Raw genomic sequence first — 21730 nt, 5'->3', positions numbered from 1 at the left:
TAAAAACTGACTTGTTACGCACCTCCTGCACTGACATCTGCTGATCCCCTCTGCAGTTATGTGCAATGCATCCATGACATCCCCTCCCTTGGGTTATTTTATTCTTTGTGACATCGTTTCCAACCCTTCATTTTTGTAATGTATATGTTTTTGAATGTTGCCCTTCACATACTCAGTAACAGTAGACATTACCAGAGGGGACAATGATGATATGATGCAGGAATGCAACCTGATAATGGACAACTGTTACCAAGCTGACATATTTCATTGTAAACACAAAATCAGAAGTATGGATATTATGTTTGATGTATTACTTCCACCTTCTATATCAGTATTATATCAGGGGCTTGGACTGGGAGCTGTAGGGTCGCCGGTTCAAGTCCCCGAACAGACCTAAATATAGAGTGTGGACTGCTACTTGGAGAGGTCCCAGTTCACCTCCTGCCCTGCCGTGGTGCCCTTGAGCAAGGCACCGGACACCCCCCTTCCCCCCTCACTCCCCGGGCGCTGTACAATAGCTGCCCACTGCTCCTAGTACTACACTCCTGGTACTAGGATGGGCTAAATGCAGAGGCCACATTTCACTCTGTGTGACCATTAAAGAGGGTTTCATCCCTCCCTATTCTTCTATATCACTAAAATCAGTCTGTCTAAAAACCTGCTGAATTAAGGGTCTCTTCTGAATAGAGCAAAGCAATAGCTGAGACAAACTCTGTATTATCACAGTGATATCATAACATTATTATTGTTTAAATGTTACAGAATACTGCTATCCAATCCAAATTAACTATTCAGAATTAGGTTTTAAATTAAAAAAAAACTAACAATATTAGTTCCTGATGTTCTTGCTTAATAACAGTTTTGTTTGATTAAATGTACAACATATTTTTCAAACTGAAGATCAACTTTTAGCTGCATTTTTGCATTTGCCATGTCCTGATTTTCAGAAAAATATGAATCTGAGGATATTGATTTCTGCACAACACAACTCTGCTTAACTGTGTAATATACCAACTTGTTAGACAGAGACAAACCTTCACAAGGCTCTTTAAAAACAACATGCTTTATTCACAACTTTCTAAAAGAAAACAATGCTTTTGTGACAAAACATAATATTCTGTAAATACCTGTTTTCTTGCTGGCAACAATAATACTGTTTTGATAAGAATGATCTGCATGACTTGACACAATTGACCAGACATTTGATAAATAAACACGTACCAAATGTACCATGTGAGCAAATTGAACAACCGAAAGAGGTTACATTTTCTTGCTCCAAATCCACAGAGGATACCAGATAATTCTGTCCACAATCAACTGGGAAAAGCTTTCACACCATCTGGCTGTGCTGGTGGTCTGTGCACAACTTCAACGGTCAGAAGGTTATACAGGATATTTGATTCCACCAACACATATGATATATGTACCAGCTGCTACAGTGACTGTTTTACAGTCATAATAAAGCTGTTTCATTTGCCACTCGATTGCATTCAATCAGGGACTAAAATAATAATAAACTCCCATCCTGATCCACTCTGAAAGTCAACTTAACACACCCCACCTTAGTTATGACCTGTGCCTACATATATGCAAACTTAAACACAAGTTTGTCTACTTAAAAACAAAAGGCAATCATTACAACTGTAGTTGGATTTGAGATTTGTTGCAGGGTAACACATCCTCATTTAATAACATGGTTTTATTATAGTGACAATTGGTAGAACTAGACAGCATAGTTAGATGGCAAATAGTGATGCAGGTGCAGGAAGCCACCTGCACTGTGAGAGAGGACGACTGGTACCTGAGCTCTACCTTCTGCCACACTCTTCAGGCCAGGAAAGCGCGGTGCATTTAAAGTTCATGACTGCACTTAAAGAGCAACACTACATCTTGTTTGGAGGAAAAGCATTGCACCGCTAGATGGCAGTGCAAGTACTGTTGAGCACTGTTCTCAAAGTGACATGTTTTGCTCTGTGGTAGTTACTTAAACATGCCACCATTGCACTACAGTCACTAATTCATGATAAGCAACAGACTAAAACTCAAACAGTGCAAACTAACAGTTAAAATACTCTTAGCTCGGATGTAGATGTTCATTTAAAAAGTCTAGTGTGTTAGTGAAGCTACAGTCAAGTCAACTGAGTAGCTGTGTACAGTACTGCCTGATAAAGAAAAGTCCTACAACAGAAAAGTGTAAATCAGTGCAGTTTGCACAGTTGGCAAATCACCTGGCTGATAAACAGTCAATGTGCCAGTCAGTCTCTCTTTGTACAGCAGTACACACACTGCAACATAAAAGTCAAGTATTTAATGCAGAAGCATTTAAAAAATGAGGATCTAATCGATGTGTACGTACCAATCATGATTATAAATGTCATTACCTGTTTTCTCAGATATACATTTCGGTTTCTTTAAAATTGGATCTTTCTTATTCCTATTGGTATACAGCGTGTTACGACTGTAACAACATGATTCTGCTGGTGCTGAGCTTGAAAAGCATGCCGCTCTGTCCAATAGTGCGAATACAAAATGTTGACTTGAACCCTTTCTCTCTGGCTAGTTAAGGTGAATCATAATTTCTCAACTTCTAATCATCATAAAACCAAATGAAAATATTAAGCATTGTAAAAGAGGCCATATGTTTACCTTCCTTAAAAAATGCTCTCACACACACACACACACCCTTACAAACATTAGCTAGCACACTTTCTCTCTTCTCTCAGTATGATTGTAAGAGAGCTCCACACTCGCAATCTCAGTGAAAATAATGTAGACTTCTATGTTTTTCTCCCCTCCTCAACATCAGTGGCACTGCTTCACACTAGCTGACATAAACATGCAGATTTGAACAGATTGTCCCATTCACGATTGACAATGTGAGAGGCCACATCCTACTGCATCTATAAGTTAATCTTCTGCGTGTGCTGAGGGTTCACCGTTACCTTCCCTCCTGACTGTGCCGAGGGTGCAGCTTAGTGAGAAAGTCAGCAGCAGTTCCAAGCCACACCCATTGGTGATGAGTTCTCAGGGTACTCAACATTTCCATATTGCAATAACAAAGTCTGTCTTTGCCAAAAAAAAACATAATTAATCTTTCTCCTGTTGATTCCCCTCCTGTTTTCCTCTTGCACTGTTCCTGGTCAAGGCATCTTATACAGTTTGAGGAACAATCCTAATATCAAGCTGCAGACAGGCTTATTGAGAAGTACTCTCTTTTTGGCTCATTTGTATGAAAATCCTCATTCAAAAAAAGAAGAAAATTGGGAGAAACACAAACTCCATTTGCTGCATGAAGCCGGGACAAACACTATGTCATGTTGCGCTTACTCGTCACAATCGGCCGAGCAAACTCCACAAAGTCGTCTATGAGGACAGGCCACGCCCCTGAGAGAGAGAAAAATAGTAGTTACATCTCAATGAAATCTTGTTATCAACACACACAATGATGGGGGGGGACTAACTGCATTATCAGTAATAAAAGTGTATGTGATCAGCCAGAATTTATCTTTCAGTGTTGAATTAACCACTCAGATGTGTTCACATGACTTTATCCTGCTTTAAAAACCTCACCTTCCTCATCGTAGTTTGACATGTCGTCTGTGATCATATTGCCGAAGTCAAGGAGGAGGTTCCACGTGTCTTTAGGAATGGAGCGTTTGTGATGCTCCTGAATGCAGCACAGTGACAGGAACATTGAGAGAGAAACATTATTACAAAATCAGTAAAAGTCCATTCAACAGCTTTTATGAACCTTAGTGGTTGTTGGCAATGTGTCAAAATGGTGTTTAATGTACTGGTTATTTTTGAGTCTGTAGTGATTCTAGTATTATTCTTCTTCACAGGGACTTTGTAAATGAGATGGACAGAATATGCGGAAGAACTATTCTGAATGTATAAAATGTTCTTGCTTACCACCAGGAAGCGGTTCCAGAGATCCAAAAACTTAAAGCGACCAGTGAGAACTAGATTCCAATAGGCGACAGCCATCTCCAGGTCTAAAACACAAAGTAGATTAAGACTATTACATTCTTTGTCCAGATAAAATCTGTTAAACAACAAGTAACACACATGTTCTTCTATTCTTCATGTTTTGTTCTTAAACTTACCTAAACCTTTCTGGCCTGGGTTTTTGGCAAAATTGAAGGTAAACTGGTAGAAGTCTTTGAACTTCCCAGTGTCTTTCAGCTCCTGCTCTAGTCTGGGAAGGATGGCCTTGAGTTTTTCTGGACTGTCACAGCTAAAGGAGACATTAGGAATCATTAAACATTTTAACAAAATATCAAAGTCAACTTTATTGTAAATCTTCCAGCTTGTATAGATAGAGAGATCGAAATACCGTTTCCCACAATCCCGAATATAAAAACAAATGTTTATAAAAATATGTGTGCAAATATGTGTGTATATATATATATTTGCACACATATTTTTATAAACATTTGTTTTTATATTAAATATTTGGGTATCATAAAAAACAAAAGTTCTAAAAACATCTTTACATTTCAATTAACATGGCAATGAAATGTTGAGAATGAGGTGACTTCTTAATGAAATGTTGTAGATTTCAGTACCAGTGTTGCTCACCCAAGCTCAGCCATGCCATCCAGGAACTCCTTTCTGCTGAACTCGCACTGCGTGGCCGCTCTGAACTTCCATGCCACCACAAGGATGCTCACGCTAGCTGGATCCAGGATCAGGTCGTCACAGAACTGCTGGACGCCATCGATGCCTATCTTGTTTTCATCTTGGGGGTCTGCAAACACAGATGCCAAAGTGTTACAGACTAGCAAGGTAAATGGTGCTAATGTTAAAGGGAACCTATTATGCAAAATCCACTTTTTCATGTCTTTTATACACAAACATGTGTCCTCTCTGTGTAAACCGATTCTGAAAGTTTCAGGAAAAAAGATTCGCTCACTTCTTGTCCTGATCCATTCGTATAAAAACCTGTCTGGAAATTAGATGATCAGATTTTGGCCACTTATGATGTCATAACGATGTTTTCGCTTGAGTAACCATTAGCCAATCACCAACCAAGGTAACCCCCCCCCACCTTATCCCCTGAATCTCCTCCTAGAGCACCATTGTGTTCTTTTTAACCAAATATCTCTCAGAGGGGCGTGGGGAGGGGCTCCTTATTTTCATCTAAAGTAACAGACAGAGAATCAGCACTTTTGAAACAGGGCTGAAACAGAGGGGATTATGGCATGGTACAATGCATGATCTGTTTGGTATTTCGAGCCAAACACTTCAGTTTTGTATATATCTGAGACCTATAATATATTGATGACAGTATAATAGGGGATCTTTAACATTAGTTTTGAAACACTTGCCTTTGTATCTGTTGTAGAGCTGTTCCAGCTTCTTGCGGTCCACCGAGGTTTTCATGGATTCTTTGTAGTATAGGTCTGGATTGTGGAAGTAATTATCTGTGGCGACTTCTAGTTTCCAGTCATTCTGCGTCAGGCAGTACACGGCTGTCCTCTCCCCGGCCTGCGTGAAGGACATGAACTGCCGAACCTTGTCCTTCTGCGATGACTTCAACTTGTGCTGTGAAACAAAGTTGTACACAAGACACATTAAGGGCTGTGTCAGGATGTGCACCATGCAAGCACAACATCAAGTGAAACAATACAATTATTAAAGCAGAAAACACCAAGCCTTTATAATTTCAGTTGTTATTGTGTTTGAATGGTGCATATTAACAAACAAATGATTTCTAACTATTTTCTACACACACAACCTGGGGGATGCAGGAACCCGAGGGTGTAGACAGGCGGTAATCTAGTGTTATGGTAAATGGGATGCACAGATATGCATGTATGGTTGAGGCTACACATCGGCAACACTCAGCCTAAACTTTCTGTACTTAAACTGTACACACACACAGTTGGATGTGGATAAATAACACTTGTTATTAGACCTGATCAGTAGGACTCATATCATGCGTGCATCAGCCATTAGTACATTACGGGAAACCAAAACCTCCACTCAATAGCCCACCGTAAAGTCCCGTTAGTTTACAAAAAGACCTCCTCGTGTTCACTTAAACTAGACAGTCATCGGGAGGATTGCACGTCTTTGCAGAACTGCAGACCTGACCCACCCGATAATCAAAACAGCAGATTCACGGTGACAGAGCAGTGTGTGGTGACCCTGGACGTTTCGCTCCGGTATGCTCTCTCCTGACCCGGGGCACACTACAGGCGAGTTACCAAAAAGGGAAAGGTACGTGCGGCAAGTGCTGGTGTCCTGATCTCAAAATACCAACAACTGACCTTCCATTTCCCTTATATTCCCGACATACATCACCCTGGCTATGCGACACTTGGCAGAGGACACCCCGGTATCCTGTATCGGTGTGCCCCCCGCTTTACGGTAGTGCCATACGTTATCGGGTTATGGACTTGTTTAACGGAGCTAGAGATTAGCACTGTTTTCTTATTTTTATTCTACATACCATTTTATCACACGCTGTTTTGGCCCACTTGATATCCAATTACCCTGGTGCGCATGCGTGAAAAGAACTGCGCTACAGTAGAGGCACACTGTTCATGGGAAGTGTAGTTCCGTAGTGCTGTAATGCCACAGGGTCTGTGTTTTTCAATACTTTACTGCATTAAAACACCTCTGTTTCGGCAAAATATGGATTTCTTCTCAAAATACTTTTAACAAATATTATGTAAACTAAAAAAAGTCACATTAAAACCTATGTGTAGCTGTGTTTACCACCACATTCAAAATACAAGTTTTGAGCAGGACAGTCGAGGAAACTCGTCTTTGAGCTTATGTAAACGGGTTTGTTGTTGTTGTTGGAAAAGTCAATGTTAAGCGAGAGTTAAGACCAATAAAAGTATATTTAACCAGCTGTCACAATGCAGTTGGCACGATCGCGTAAGAAAACATATCATAAAAACTACAACTCCCATATAAAAGCTGATCAATATGTTTCGGAAGTAACTTAATCTTAATATAAATCAAAGTTAAATCAGAAAACAATGCAGCAGTTGTTTAGTTTCGCTTAGTGTTAAAGTTATACATTGACACGTCTTGATCAGCCCTATCTCATAAATGTTGCTGAGACATGTAGCTAACTTATTCAGCTAATGTTAGCATTGTAGTGTTAGCCTTAGCCTCGGTGTCATGGGAGTGTGTGGACTCAGCTGGCTGAAGCTGGTCTGACAGCTTTAAGGATTCCGACTTCGCTTTACTTACAGCTCCAGAAGAGAAAACAGGTTGAACTTTGTACACATTTTTAAAGAATGGTCCAACTTTAACAAGGTTTTTGTCGCACCTACCTGGATGAAGTTACGCTAGTACCCAGTTTGCTAGCAAGAATAGTGTTACCCACTGCTTGAGGTCGAAGTAAACATGAAGTTGGTCGCAAGCCGGTGAACGCCTGCACCGACGCTGGCTTCAGCTATGTGGCAGCAGGGGAGGGGGAGGGGGGGTGTCGGTGCTGCGGTACAACAGCATGATTGTTCCCTTCTTCTCCAGCTTCTCCTTCAGTCGTGGAGTACAGCTGAACACCGGGACAGGTCACATATTTCACAGGTAGGTAGGTAGGTAGGCCTACTGCCTTTCTTTCTTTTTTATCTTTATTTGTTTGTTTTTCTTTAAGTGTTAGGGACCAGTGGCGTTTTCTCCCGGAGGCCAAGGGAAGCCAGGCTTCCCCTGTTTTTTCGGATTGTAGTTATAACTTAAATAAATAAATAAAAACACTTTGTTTTGTTTCTGTAATTCTACTTTCCTGTGTGTTCCTGCCGGACCGTCTCTCCGTCTCTCCCCCATTCTCATTGAGTATTTTACAAAGAGTGAAACAGCGCCCCTCTAGATGTCATGGTGAAACAGTAGATTGCATTCACTGTTGCGAGAGGAGGCCAGCAGAATCTAGCTTCCCTTGGTGAAAAAAAATTGAGGGATTAACCAATCAGATGAGGCCCACGTGATGCCCCTGCCAACCTGTGATTGGTCAGGGCCATGCCAGGGGAAGCCAGCCGCCTCTAGCTTCCCTTCAGGGGCGGCTGGCGGCTGGCGATTTGATTGGACACTGCCATCCAATCACATCAACATCAATTTGAATACTGTAACTGTCATCACCGCCGTTAGAAATGATCAAGCAAATGAAGCATTATGGAGGGAGGAGATTTGGCGTACTTAATTAAGCATAACTTCACTAAACTTCCGCTACAGCAGCAACTAAAAATTAAAGCAGATGGCAGGACAACGCCCACACTCGAGCTGTGTACACAGAGGAATAAGGGATCTAATCGGACGTTCAATGAGGACAATTATGTCCGCACGGAGTGGCTAACTGGAAGCGCTAAACTTCAGCGTCTATTTTGCTGGCCATGTCTTCTTTTTGACAAGGGTTCGTGCTTGTCACAATTTTTTCTCACGTTCATGTAAGAGATCAGCACTACTGTCTGAAGTTGATCGAGCTGTGCGTGTACCAGGGGGTTCTGCTGTGAGGTGGAATTTTAAAAGCCGCGCAGTACACGCCATCCATGAAGGACGCGGGTCGCTCTGTATCGCTTTTGACAGGATAATGACAGAGCCGGGATGGGACAAAGAGACCATTGCACAGAGTGCTTCCTTGAAGCAAAAACTTGAGGATTTTGACTTCACCCTCCTGCTCGGGGTCTTTCAGTCCATTTTCGGCCTCACAGAACCACTCTTCCAGGTTCTGCAAAGCAAGACGGCGGACATAAAAAAATGCCAGGATCGGATCATGAGCACTCTCAGCGCTCTCAAAGCCACAAGAACAGATGAGACATTCAGTCGCATTTACGATGACACGGTCAAAGCAGTCGGCGATCCTGTGCCCCGACGTAAACGACGTCGCCGCGGCTGGGACGACCTGGAGCAAGGGTTTAACCAGCACCAAGAAGAAGACGAGGAAACGGTTGTGTCTTTCCGGCGTCTTTACTTCCAGATTGTTGACGGCATAGTGTTGCACATGACCCAAAGATTTGCAGATATGGAGCACCTGCACTTTTTTCGGATACTGGAACACACATCATTCACATCGTTCTGCAACCCTGATGCATTTCCCAGCAGTGAGCTGGCTCAGCTGATCAACACGTATCCATTCTTTGATGAGCAGAAGTTAAGGAATGAGCTGCACACGCTGTACAACAACAGGTTGTTTCACAAGCCACCAGGAGAGCTGATACAGCTTCTTATTGAGGATGACCTACAGGGCACACTCTCCGAGGTCTACAAGCTGCTCCAGCTCATGCTCACGATACCAGCCACCAGCACATCAGCAGAGCGCTCCTTTTCCTGTCTTAAAAGGATCAAAACGTATCTGAGGAACACGTGTGGACAGGACAGACTTGTCAACCTAGCCACAATATCCATTGACTCTGTTGTTGTGGAGGACCTAAAGGCCGCTGGGAAGTTCTATGACATTGTTATTGACCACTTCGCTACCATGAAAGACAGGAGAATGGCCTTCCTCTTCAAATAGGGTGAGTGAAATGCACACCCCTTTCTCTCTGTGCATACCTGTTGCCTGAACTGCCCGTGTAGCTATGTGTGCAAATTCTGATGTGGTTCTGTTGGTTATTGTGCATTGCTTGCCTGGATTTAGCTGCAGGTGTTCAGTCTGAAGTAGTTGTTTTATTGCAGTTGTTTAATTAGCACAGGGTGCTGCTATCCGAAAATCAGCACCGCAGATAGCATGCCATATAGGGCCCGATCACCTGAATAGATGAGATTGTTTATATTTTTGTGTTACTTTTGGACTACGGACTGAACTAATTACAGAGACGAGGACTGTTGCTGCACTTGCAGTGTGTGTTAGTGTAACAGATGTAAATATGCAGTGGGGTTTATTTAATTTAATTTTGTATAATCACACACATTCTGTGTTTTATATTATTGTATTCTGTGTTCTTCATTTTATTGAATGTTAAATACCTGGCAAGGTCGGAGAGCTGTGCTCAGGAGTTTATTGTTGTGAGGACTTTCATTTCCTTTCTTTGTGATTTTACTTTTTGTATATATTGTGTCCCTCACGTTTCCTCTTCCCTTTTGTAAACGTTCCAAGCAATGAGAGGAGTCACTGAGGGAAATGTATGTAAAACTGATCATTTTATCTGTTATCAGATTCAGACATTAAACAGAGATCGTCTCAACTTTACGCTGACTCGGCGGGTCTCGTCCATTATCAACACAACGCATACTGATACTTTGATGTGAACGTAAAACTTTAAAGGTCTCCTGATTTAGTTTGTGAATGAATGCTTCTTATTTATTAATTACCGAATCTGCACTGCGCATTGAGCGGCTGGTATTGCATTGGTGGGGGGAGGTTGGCATAAATTAATAAGAAAATGCTTAAATTAATAAGAAAATGCTTAAATTAATAAGACGAGAGAGTTTCAGCTGGAGAGTGCATGCGGACCTGTCGCTTAGATAACAGGCGTGTACAAGTCCTGCATCTGTATGATACAAATGTGTGTAAAATGTTACCGGGCGCTGTAATCACTCATCTGGTTACGTTATTGACCACCCCCCCCCCGACCCAAAAACATTGGCTTCCCCTACATTTTTCCCCACCCCACGCTACTGTTAGGGACTAATTCTTAATTTCACCTCCCCATGGCATTTCCTGAAACGTCAGTCATGACTGGGCTGTGTGTTCTGGGTTGTATGATGTGACTGCCATGGTTTTGATTGTAGGGAATGGATACTATTTATTTCCCCTTTGGCATGGAGGTGTTGGTATTTATAATTGTATATATGTACATGCATCTAGCAGTATTAATCATAATTATTGATGCATTTATGCTCCATAACTTTAATATTGTATTTGGTAAATGAGTAGATACTTCTAACTAGTTTTAATACTGTGGGGTATCTAAACATATAATATCATCATTTTATGATATTTTCCGATTAATACTATCCAAATTGTCAAGATTACTTCATGTGTTAGAAAAGTGGTGGTCCCACCACTGCTAAATAGTACTGCACTTTTTTTGTTGTACTTTCTTATACTTATACTGCCAGTTAATACTTCTAGTTCACTACATTTCTTTAACTCCTTTATTCGTTACTTTTCAGATGACGTTTTTATCCACAAGCCAGTTTTATAATAATTGTATGAATTGTACTGCATTGTCATAAAACAATCTATAACAGTATGTGAATTGTGCTTTTGATTTCTAGCAACTGTATCTGAGTGGAAGCAGTCCTGTTGAAGGAAGGACAGAGGAGCAGTTTGGAGAGTAAACATCCTTCAACTTTACTCATGCTCTCAAAGGTGTGGTACAGCATAAATGCACACAGTCATTCATTTGTAAGTAATTACATGTCGTCAGAGAAGGGCCGTAATAAAGGAGTTTCCTAAAATAGACTTTTGTATTTAAAGGTAGGAATGCAATCCCATTAGAGGAGGTGGAATATTAGGTATAACATGTATATCATGTTACATTATCATTCAAATATTTAGACATCTCTTGAGAAAGAAAGAAGCACTGAGTACACAAAGCTCAGAGTAAAACATAAATAGATGATCTACATCACATTTAAGGACAAATACTTCCAGAACGTTTTAGCTCAGTCTGAGGCTGCCGCATGGCTTTCGTCAGACTCAAGTCCCTTCTTCAACACATCCCATAAACACCAAAACAAGTTGTTTGTTCTTCTCTCAATAATCCCCGCTTAAGCCACTTAACCTAAAAAATGATCCTGACATCTCCATTAAATTAATCTCCTCCTGATGTTTTTTTCCTGTTGATCATTGTAACAAACATCCTTTTTCTTTTCTCATCCCCAGATCTCTTTCTCTTCATCGATCTTCACATACAGGTGAAGACAGAGGTAGAGCTTTGGATGCAGGTTATATGTTGGCTGCTGTGCCTTGGCACGGTGGGGGCGCTCGCTGTGCTGCACAAGGACCAGGTGGCCAAGAATGCCATTAAGCTTTATCTGGGCAAAGGAGGGACACACGGCCACAGCTGGGTGAACAACAACTGCAAACGTCTGGTGGGGCTCCTGAGACAGAAGAATGTGGCGGTCAGGAAGCTGACGGCCGCTGCTGATGCTGTTAGACTTGACCGGACCCTTTCAGATCCAGAGAGGCTCTTCCAGGTGTGGAGGACATTCTAATTCAACTGATAAATAATTAATGCACAAAGTTTGTCTTTTTTTATATTTAATAAAGAAAGTCTATATATAATTGAAATCGATCTCAAATGCAGGAACAGAGCAACTTCATCCTCAAAGGATAAAATGGCTTTGCACCCAGAACATAGCTTACAGTCACACTATATAGTAGAGAGAATAGCCAACTGGTCCCACCCATCAATTCTCTTAGGCATTATCTAAACATCCCCACCATCAAAACATAAAACCCCACAGTCCTTAACCATTTGCAAATCCACCTTTTGCCCTTCCTGAAATGTCAACCCATATGTCTCTGTTAAACACAAGGACTACAAATACAATTTAAACGAGTAAAAGGCAATCAGAGTATAAGACATAATCTATATATATGATTTAAATGATTATATGAACATTTGACACGAAAAAAAAAATACCAGATGGACCAGAGCAATTTGCAACCTCACTGCTAAATGCGACTTAAATCTGTCACACTGGTCATGTGTGATTGTTTTAAGCTAAATCAATTGCATTTTTCTTCTCAGTTAACACAATTCATCCCATTTCAACCCATGTTATCTGGATCTATTTTGACATATTCATATATCTCTTGGCTAATCTGATGAAGACACCTTCATTTATCTCGTCTAGTTTGTCAAATAAAGACCTTATTTCAGTACAGATGATGCCAGATATATAACATTCATTTAAATGACTGACTGATGTCTCCCTGTCTGCTTGCAGGTTCATACCCTGGAGGTTTTCCAGAAGGAGCTGAATGAGAGCGAGCACCTGGTGTTCCAGGCGGTGCACAGCCTTCAGAGGGCGCTGCAGGGAGACTACAGGGATGTGGTCAACATTAAGGAGAGCAGCAGACAGAGGCTGGCCGCCCTCAGGGAGGCAGCCATAAAGGTGAGGCTGAACCCATTTGTCATATCCTGATGACATGTACATATGCCAGACAAATATTATGATATTGCTGTCAAGCACATTGCCCAACCCTGAAAGGCAGAGTAATATCATGTGTATTGTTTCCTATATCCTTGAATGTCTTCTGTTTTGTGTAAACAGGTTTGTATAGTTTTTTGTTTTTACACACCCATCTCTTTAGGAGGAGCAGGAGTATGTTGAACTGGTGGCTGCTGAGAAGCACCAGCAGGCAGCTCTAAAGAGCGCTTTAGCTCAAAATAAAACTCTGTCCATGCTGGATGAGATCCTGGAGGACGTTAGGAAGGCAGCAGACCGGCTGGAAGAGGAGATCGGGGAACACGCCTTTGACAACAACAAAGAGGTCAGAAAACACATCTGGTTGCTTGATATAATTCAGACTCCTGGAGCTTGAATAGTCATTATTCCATCTTCAGTCACGTGTTAAAGGGCCCATGTATGTCATGCTTTTCCGGTTATTACCCGTCCCCTTGTGTGTTATGAGGGTTTTTCTGCATGTAAGCGGTCTGCAGAGTCACAAACCCTCAAAGTACACCCTGTAGCGAGTACAACTCTAACACAGAAAATACCTGTCTATGCTGCCCCAGAACGCCTCGTTGGAGATTTCTATTTTTCCATTGTTTTCTTCCTGGGTACAGTGACGTGCCCATACCCAAATGGACCCATTGGTCCAAATGGACCAATCCGTGGAGCCGTTACGTTACATCTGCGGAGCCGTTACGTCACACACACTCAATCTTTTCTCAGCTGCAGCTCCGCCGATTTCTCCTCCCTGAGACGGCGGGACACAGCGAGGCTGTGGGTGTGTGTGTGAGCACACATACAAACTCCCAGCCAGGCTGCGGGTGTGTGTGTGTGTGTGCTCGGGCTGGGTTTCGCTGTGTCTCGCTGTCTCGCAGACGGCCACTGGGCTCACAGGGAGGGGGGGGCAGGAGCTCCAACAAGCCGTTTAGGACAGAGAGTGAATACACATACTATACAGAGATGCTGTATGAGAAACCAATGTGAGTTTGGAAAATTGCACAATATAAGTCTATGTTAGTATACCTCAACAATGGCATTCTGATCAGTAGAAATGGCCATGGCATGGGACCTTTAACAAAGTACAGTAGTTTGTAATCTGTGACTCCTTAAATACCCTCTGTTTGTATAGATGGAAGGAGTAAATGTGGAGGCAGTGTTGAGAGTGGAGGAAGACGAGGAAAATGGAGGGAAGAGGAAGAACAAGTCCAAGCAGAAGGAAGTGGAGGATGACCTGGGACTGAGCATGCTCATCGACTCTCAGAACAACCAGTACGTCCTCACCAAACCACGAGACTCCACCATGCCGAGAGCAGACCACCACCTCATCAAGGTCCGTGCCTCACACTCACGCTCCTAGGTGTTAATCCTTGATAATGCACAAACAGGGTCGTTTTTAGTAATGTGATACATACAATGTTACCGACATTTTAACTGCTATGTTTTTGTTCGAGGGATACTGCATCCTGCCTTAACCCAAATCAAACACAAACACTATTTGTTTTAGTAAATCTGGGACACTTCCATGCCATTCCTGGATAGTGCTCATGCTGGATGTTATGATCTAAGTTAATAAATATCTATTTAAAATATCTATTTATATTAAAATAAAATGTTTGTGTTGCTTTTCTTGAATATGTGATGTTTAGGGTGTTGATGTTTTGATTTAATGAACACAAAAAACTGTGTGTGCAGGACTTGGTGTCGGTGGTGATGCTGTCGCTGCCCCTGTGGCTGGATCTGCTCTCTGATTGGTCTTCCTCCATGTTTGGATACATCATCTGGGGGGTCCTTCTCGGCCCCTCAGGCCTCAACAGCATCAAGGGGGGGATTGTTGTGTGTGTGTGTGTGTGTAGTGTGTGTGTGTGTGTGTGTGTGTGTGTGTGTGTGTGTGTGTGTGTGTGTGTGTGTGTGTGTGTGTGTGTGTGTGTGTTGTGTGTGTGTGTGTGTGTGTGTGTGTGTGTGTGTGTGTGTGTGTGTGTGTGTGTGTGTGTGTGTGTGTGTGTGTGTGTGGTGTGTGTGTGTGTGTGTGTGTGTGTGTGTGTGTGTGTGTGTGTGTGTGTGTGTGTGTGTGGTGTGTGTGTGTGTGTGTGGTGTGTGTGTGTGTGTGTGTGTGTGTGTGTGTGTGTGTGTGTGTGTGTGTGTGTGTGTGTGTGTGTGTGTGTGTGTTGTCACTTCCCTTTATACCCCTAGTTTAGGAGGGAACGTAACAAACAATTAATTTGTACGTTCCCTCCTAAACTAGGGGTACAAAGGGAAGTAACAAAACACAAAAATAACCGGGCGAGAGGAAACGGTCTACTGAAGCCACAAAGTGAGATTTTAATTAATTCAAAAGTAAAGCGGCTCTCCAGCCAAATTGCAAAACAAACTTAGTAAATCAGGACAACTTTATTGCAAAAGAAAGTGACTAACGTTTAGACAATACACAAAGACACACTGGAGCACATCTCCTAACAATTAGCCGTACACAGGTCAAACTAGCTCTCACACAGAGACACTACACTACAGCAGGTGTCTGTGTGTCTGAACTGTCAGCAGGTCAGATCAGAGTTAAAGAACGATGCCAGTGCGTTCTAGTTGTTGATTTCCCTGTCTGTGTGCAGTCTATGGTCCAGGTGGAGACTCTGGGGGAGCTGGGTGTGTTCTTCACTCTCTTTGTGGTCGGGCTGGAGTTCTCACCTGAGCGACTTCAAAAGGTAAACCAAAAGTAAAAAGTTTGGCATTTGATCCACATTACTCTGTAAACATCTGAAACCCGTTGACTTTACCTTGCATGAAGGGACTTTATACTCCATGTTTATTCCTGCTACCATCCTTTTTTTTTGGTATACCTACTTCTAACTTTCCCTATTGTGTAACTCAAGGTACCTGATAAATCACCTAAGCATGATGTGTATGCCCTCAAATGTTTTAGTTCGACATTTTTCTGTTAGAGTTTCAACTGTTAAATATATCTGTTTTAGTAAGCTGCTTACATCCATAAGGTGGACTGATATATACTCTGTGTGTGTAGGTATGGAAGACATCAGTCCAGGGGTCGTGTTACCTCAGTCTGATGATGGTGGGGGCCGGTCTGTTGTGGGGTCAAGTCCTACATATTCGACCCACCCAGACTGTCTTCATTTCCTCCTGCCTGTCCCTGTCCAGCACTCCACTGGTGTCCCGCTTCCTGGCGGGGGGGAGCAGAGGGGAACGAGAAAAAGAAGGTAGGTGTCTTTGTGCACATAGATAAATGTAGATCACTGCAAGGATGACATATTCTGTGAACCAACCTACAAAATAACATTGCCATTAACCTTGTTGGTTCCCTTGAAAAAAACAAATGGGATATTTCTGGGTTTTTTATTTTTTAATTTTTTTTATGATTATTAAAGCAACACCCCATGACGTCATATCATCGTAGTGTTAGGCGTGACTTTCGACCTGTTTTGCTCTGTAGGCAGCTGTGTTTGTCCAATAAGCCTAAATACAGAAATAATGGAAGAAAAGATCTCATCTAAAGCAGCTGTGGAAAAGGATTTAGTCTCACTACCTAAAAGTACAGTACACACACTTCAACAATGTAAATAATGTATTTAGAGAAATTCTTGAGCACAATGATCATTGATGTGTGTCTGTGAGAAAGGTGAACTGGACTACAGCAGCGTTCTCCTCGGGATGTTAGTGATGCAAGATGTTCAGCTCGGCCTCTTCATCGCCGCCATGCCAACGCTGATCCAGGCACAGAGTGGAGACGTGGAAAGGTCCGTTTTTTCATTTCTTTTTTTCTGCATGCATGCGTCCTCTCCTCAACAAGAAGCACACACCGCTTACTTAAACATGCTGTCTCTTTTGTGAAACACAGCTTCCTGTTGGGGAGTCTGCGTGTGTTTTACCTCCTGGCCCAGATCCTGGTGTCTCTGGCCGCTGTGCTGCTGCTGTGTTTGTTACTCAAATCCTTCCTGATTGCCCCCTTTTACAAGAAACTGCATGCTGAGAGCAAAGGCAACAAGGAGATCCTCGTGTTGGGGATGGCAGCTTTTGTCTTTTTCATGCTGACGGTACGTACTTTGCTTTTAAATATGCATTATTATTTGCCCTGCATTTCTCTACAAATGTTTAATATTCCTTTTACACCACAGCATTATTGAACTTTTTACGAAGATATTGTTTGTTGATTTTTCTCTCACTGTTTGATATGGTAGGTGACAGAGTTTTTAGATGTTTCTATGGAGCTGGGCTGTTTCCTGGCTGGAGCTCTGCTGTCCACACAGGGTCACATGGTCACCACGGAGGTCATGGGATGCATCGAGCCCATCAGAGATTTCCTCGCCATCATCTTCTTCGCCTCCATCGGTCAGTTTAAGACAGATCCCAGCTTTATTACCATGGTACACTTATTAGTCAGACTTTGACTGTATCATCGCTTGTGGTTTGCCGCAGGTCTCCACGTGTTCCCGACATTTGTGCTGTATGAACTCACCATCCTGCTAGTGTTAACTTTCACACTCGTCATTATGAAGGTACAGAACTTTTCTTTCTGTTTGTCATTTTCTTCTCCGGTTATTCTTTGCCGCACTCTCAGTCCTCCTTCTTTCCACTGACTCCTCTCATCATGTTCCTCCCAGTTCATGATGGCCGTCCTAGTGCTGTCGTTCATCCTTCCTCCAGGCTCTCGACACATTCGTTGGATCGTGTCAGCCGGCCTGGCTCAGGTCAGCGAGTTCTCCTTCGTCCTGGGCAGCCGTGCGCGCCGCGCTGGCATCATCTCCAGAGAGGTCAGTGATATTTAATGATTGTGATTTATTTATTTGCCGATGTCTATGAAGCACTTTGTAAGTTCTTTATAAACACACAACATTTCGAAAACAAATAACAATTGTTTTCTTTACTGAATAGTCTTTTGAATTATTTCTATACATTTATAAAATCCCAAAATGTTATTTTCAAATATTCAGAAAAATAATTTTGACATTTATTATGCTCAAACAAAATGATATTTTAAATGTTTGCTTGATGAAACATCTGTAGCAATTATCTGATTACATCACAATTGCTACAGTAATTTTTTTATCTAGAGGAAGTTTTGTTTTATGTATCCGGATTTTTAGATACGTCCACTGAGGTTTCTAATCTGTTCAACGCTGAGCTGCTCAAATATATTTCACAATGGAGAGGACACAGAGATCTCTGAGACTTGTATCTCAAAATGAGGGTTAATCAAACCACAGCGGTCTACGTGCGTATAGGGTTGCAAAGGCGCGGAACATTTCCATGGGAAGTTAAGCTGGGGAATTTATGGGAACTAACTGGGAATTGAGGGTAATGTAATCGAATTGTATCATATCCAAGCATAAATTTAAACATTTTGTTTTGTCATAAGAAAACATCCATGCAAAATTATACAATTAAAAAAAACATGACATTTCAACAGATTTATTTGTAAGTAGAACAGAACAAGTTTCAATTATTTTATTGAACAATCATTTGTTTCATTGAAGAACAAAAACATGAATGTTGAGTTAAATATTACTCATCCTGCACACCCCATCCAGAAATCCCCACAAGAAATCATCTATGCATGTGATGGAGGAATGCACAGTGCCTGTAGGGTGTGTGGTCTCAATAGCCATGCAGTAAGCGTGCTATGTGCATGTGATTGAGGAATGGCATGGATATTCAAGTGTACTTGAATGGCATCTGTTTGTGTTAGTCAAGATTATGCTAAAATATACTTTCCCCAACTATATTTAAGTTCCCTATGAAGAGCCAACCTTCAATTTCAAATTCCCTTAAATTCCCAGTTTATTCCCTTAAATTCCCATGGAAAGTTTTCATCTTTGAAAATTCCTGGAATTTTGCAAACCTACGTGCGGATATACCACATGTTGTATAAGAAAATCAACCATTCAAATGTTCCTCTTTTGTCTTTTAAAAACAACAGCTATTCACTCTGTGGGGGGAAACATTGAATTAACTCTAACATTCATGATTATATTCAATTAAAAGTTTGTTTTAATCTCACGCTCAGTTTTTTTCCGTTTCTCTGCTCAGGTGTACCTGCTGGTTCTCAGCGTCACCACCCTCAGCCTGCTGCTGGCCCCGGTGCTGTGGAAGGTCACCACACATAAATGGGTTCCCCGGGTCGAACGAAAGACAATCACATGACCACATGAGCTTCTGGAAAAACACGTCCCTGTGTAACTCTGAGGAGCAGAATCTAAGTCTTATTTTGCCTTTCAGAAAGATTGGACCAAAACTACTTGTTCTTCATTTAAAAGACACTGATTCCTTCCTACCACAAACATTAAACCTGGACCATCTAAACATACTGTTGAATGGCTTGTTTTATTATAGCACAGGCCAAAATGATTTCCCAACAAATCTATGAAATGTAAACGCCTCTGATGTCATCCACTCTTCGTAAAAGCACAACCGTCAATAGGATCAGTTCAATGAAGAAGCACAAGTCCTCGATATCCTTCCTAGTGTTCTGATGGTTTTAATGCACTTTCTCCTGCATTATGAAGAACATACAGAAACCTTCCCTCTCTACTGTCCCGATGATATCAATTCAACTGAATTACATCCTCCTCAGTTGTTATTGCACTTTCAACTTCAAGTTTTTCTAATTCCTTGCAACAATCTATGGAACAAAATCTGAACTCTATATGTTGGCTCTTTTTATATGAATGAGAGAAATGGTCGGATTACTTAAAGTGCACCTATCATGCTATTTTTAGGCAATAGCATAGGTCTCAGATAAAACATGTCTATGAAGTGTTTTGCTCAAAATACCAAACAGATCAACCATTCTTGCCATGCCTCATATCCCTCTATTTCACTTCACACACATGCTCTGTGCAGTACTGTACAGGTTAGCTCTGAGTGTTAGCGATGCTAATGTAAACATGCACCGACCATATTACGTCCAAAACAGTCGGGCATTGTTTCTGATAGCAACGTTTCTGAAAGGGCCGTTGGTGTAAAGCCAGCCTACATTTCCGATATTGCATCATATCGGATGCAAATCTGGATCAGCTCCGTTGTACCCCCGTTTTTAGAGATTTGTGTACGGAGGAAAAGAGAGAGGGTTTTACCGTAGACTGGGTTTTACACACCGGGGACACATATTTATGTATAAGAGACATCAAAAAGTGCATTTTGCATGATAGGGCGTTTTTGTATAATTTATTTTGCCTATTTTTTTTTACATATGACCATCTGAAGTAACTTGTCTGACTTTTAGGTGATTCAAATGTAAGCTTCAATCATGACTGAAGTGTATCTGCTGTATTTAATAATCGTAGTTTAAAAAACATGTCTATTTATTTAATGTAATCATTGTAATACTGTGAATTTAGCTCTGAGGAAACTCTTTAGTGTTACCTAAAATGACATCAATTCATTTTACAAAGACTATAACAGGCTTTATTCGTTCTTCTTTTAGGCTCTTCATTTTCATCAAATCTATGTAAACCGGTACATTAGTTCAAAGTAAGAAATGGAGATAATTAATTATTAGAGAGGGGATCACAAGAACATGTTCATCAGTATTTTTTTTACTGATGTTGCATTAAAAGGAAAATCTTGCACTGGTTACCATTGAATGTTAAACGTGTGTGCCTGCTCTGCTGTAAGTGTCTGTGTCTTATCTGTCATAACGTGCAATGTGTAAGTGTATGTACAGTATGAGCTATATACATGTTATATTTTGTTATATATTTCACATTTTCCTTCGTCAAAACAGAGGGGTATTTTTCTCTTTTCCTGTGTAGTGGATTGAGTTTTCATTCCTGTGTTGTTGGTCATAACTAACAATGATAATGTATTTATTAAAAACAAGAAGATACATCATTATTTTATTGATTTGAGTCTGTATTCACTCTTTTCTCAGATTGCATTACTTTCTCTGAAGAACATTTTTGAATCCTGATCATTGTCTGAACTTGAATATCGTATTATACCTTGATATGAAGGAATTTTTTATTTGCTGGTGATCTTAATGCCCATGTTTCCTTACCTTTTGATTTGTATTGCTTTGATTGAAGTTTTTAACTCCATCCAGTTAGTCAGTGGTCTGAGGCATCTCTGGAATTTCTAGACTTCCCTCGGTCCGACCATTAGCTGTAATCTTCTAAATCTCTCTGTTACCTCCTTACTCTGCCCCCAATACTCACACACATGACCTCCCCCTCTTAACTCCACGTCAGGCTCTTCGTGCCTTCATTTTTGTCTTTCATTTATGACATTTTATAGTGGTAAACGTTTACTTTGCAGCATTTAAAAATATGGCAACTGTCAAAGTCAAGACAATGTTAATTGCATTAGTGACATTAATATATAGTGCAGGAAACACATCTAGTAGAAAGCTAGACTTAATGACTCCATATAAATAAATGTCACTATGAGTCTTTTAATCCAGTGTTTCACAACTTTTTTGGCTTGTGACCCCTTCAAAATAAAAACAATGTGTTCTTATGAGTCATGGTTGTAATGTAGACTTTTTTTTACAGTTTTTAATCCTTTTTTGGAGGTTTATTTATTTAACAACTTTATAACTGGTAACTTTGGTTTTGGTGATGTCAACTGTGGTATAATACTTAGGTGGACGAGCAGACAGATGGTTACATTGGTAAACCTTAATCAGGTTACATGACAATATGAA

At 41.2% G+C, this 21730-nt stretch overlaps 2 protein-coding genes across 8 annotated transcripts; one reads left to right on the top strand and one right to left on the bottom strand.

The window, feature by feature from the left end:
- Positions 1-1047: 1047 nt before the first annotated feature.
- dcun1d2b (DCN1, defective in cullin neddylation 1, domain containing 2b) lies at positions 1048-7499 on the bottom strand. Of its 3 annotated transcripts, none has more exons than XM_034219501.1 (7): positions 7296-7499; positions 5331-5547; positions 4582-4750; positions 4107-4237; positions 3913-3995; positions 3571-3667; positions 1048-3384 (listed from the first exon to the last, which is right to left on the bottom strand). In XM_034219501.1, the coding sequence occupies exons 2-7, from the start codon at positions 5503-5505 to the stop codon at positions 3308-3310; spliced, it is 732 nt and encodes a 243-aa protein (XP_034075392.1). In that variant the 5' UTR covers positions 5506-5547; positions 7296-7499; the 3' UTR covers positions 1048-3307. The 3 variants fall into 3 exon arrangements, with proteins under 3 accessions (XP_034075392.1, XP_034075384.1, XP_034075400.1); XM_034219493.1 differs by lacking the exon at positions 7296-7499 and adding an exon at positions 6458-6699; XM_034219509.1 differs by lacking the exon at positions 7296-7499 and adding an exon at positions 6001-6410.
- Positions 6157-19394, top strand: tmco3 (transmembrane and coiled-coil domains 3). Of its 5 annotated transcripts, XM_034219455.1 has the most exons (17): positions 6157-6225; positions 7495-7551; positions 11176-11269; positions 11786-12099; positions 12856-13023; positions 13223-13402; positions 14213-14413; positions 14776-14904; positions 15687-15779; positions 16097-16289; positions 16523-16621; positions 16709-16826; positions 16928-17123; positions 17268-17418; positions 17506-17585; positions 17691-17840; positions 19117-19394. In XM_034219455.1, exons 4-17 carry the CDS (start codon positions 11842-11844, stop codon positions 19228-19230), a joined length of 2130 nt encoding a protein of 709 aa, XP_034075346.1. In that variant the 5' UTR covers positions 6157-6225; positions 7495-7551; positions 11176-11269; positions 11786-11841; the 3' UTR covers positions 19231-19394. The 5 variants fall into 5 exon arrangements, with proteins under 5 accessions (XP_034075346.1, XP_034075338.1, XP_034075355.1 ...); XM_034219447.1 differs by lacking the exon at positions 6157-6225 and having other exon boundaries at positions 7114-7551; XM_034219464.1 differs by lacking the exon at positions 6157-6225 and having other exon boundaries at positions 7114-7555.
- The last annotated feature ends 2336 nt before the right edge of the window (positions 19395-21730 follow it).

This window comes from Gymnodraco acuticeps, unplaced genomic scaffold, assembly GCF_902827175.1.
Source record: "Gymnodraco acuticeps unplaced genomic scaffold, fGymAcu1.1, whole genome shotgun sequence".
NCBI classification, from domain to species: domain Eukaryota; kingdom Metazoa; phylum Chordata; class Actinopteri; order Perciformes; family Bathydraconidae; genus Gymnodraco; species Gymnodraco acuticeps.
The sequence above is the reverse complement of the archived record's forward strand: the minus strand, read 5'-3'. Positions and strand labels throughout refer to the sequence as shown.

Excerpts from the sequence above, each read along its gene's own strand:
- dcun1d2b (XM_034219493.1), bottom strand. Across the intron at positions 4,751-5,330 it reads GCTCTACAACAGATACAAAG|ACCCCCAAGATGAAAACAAG; the intron begins GCAAGTGTTTCA and ends CTGTGTTTGCAG. Across the intron at positions 3,385-3,570 it reads GTCAAACTACGATGAGGAAG|GGGCGTGGCCTGTCCTCATA; the intron begins GTGAGGTTTTTA and ends TCTCTCTCTCAG.
- tmco3 (XM_034219455.1), top strand. The coding sequence starts at position 11,842 with ATGCAGGTTATATGTTGGCTGCTGTGCCTTGGCACGGTGGGGGCGCTC. Across the intron at positions 16,622-16,708 it reads TTTAGTCTCACTACCTAAAA|GTGAACTGGACTACAGCAGC; the intron begins GTACAGTACACA and ends TCTGTGAGAAAG. Across the intron at positions 17,841-19,116 it reads CTGGCATCATCTCCAGAGAG|GTGTACCTGCTGGTTCTCAG; the intron begins GTCAGTGATATT and ends TTCTCTGCTCAG.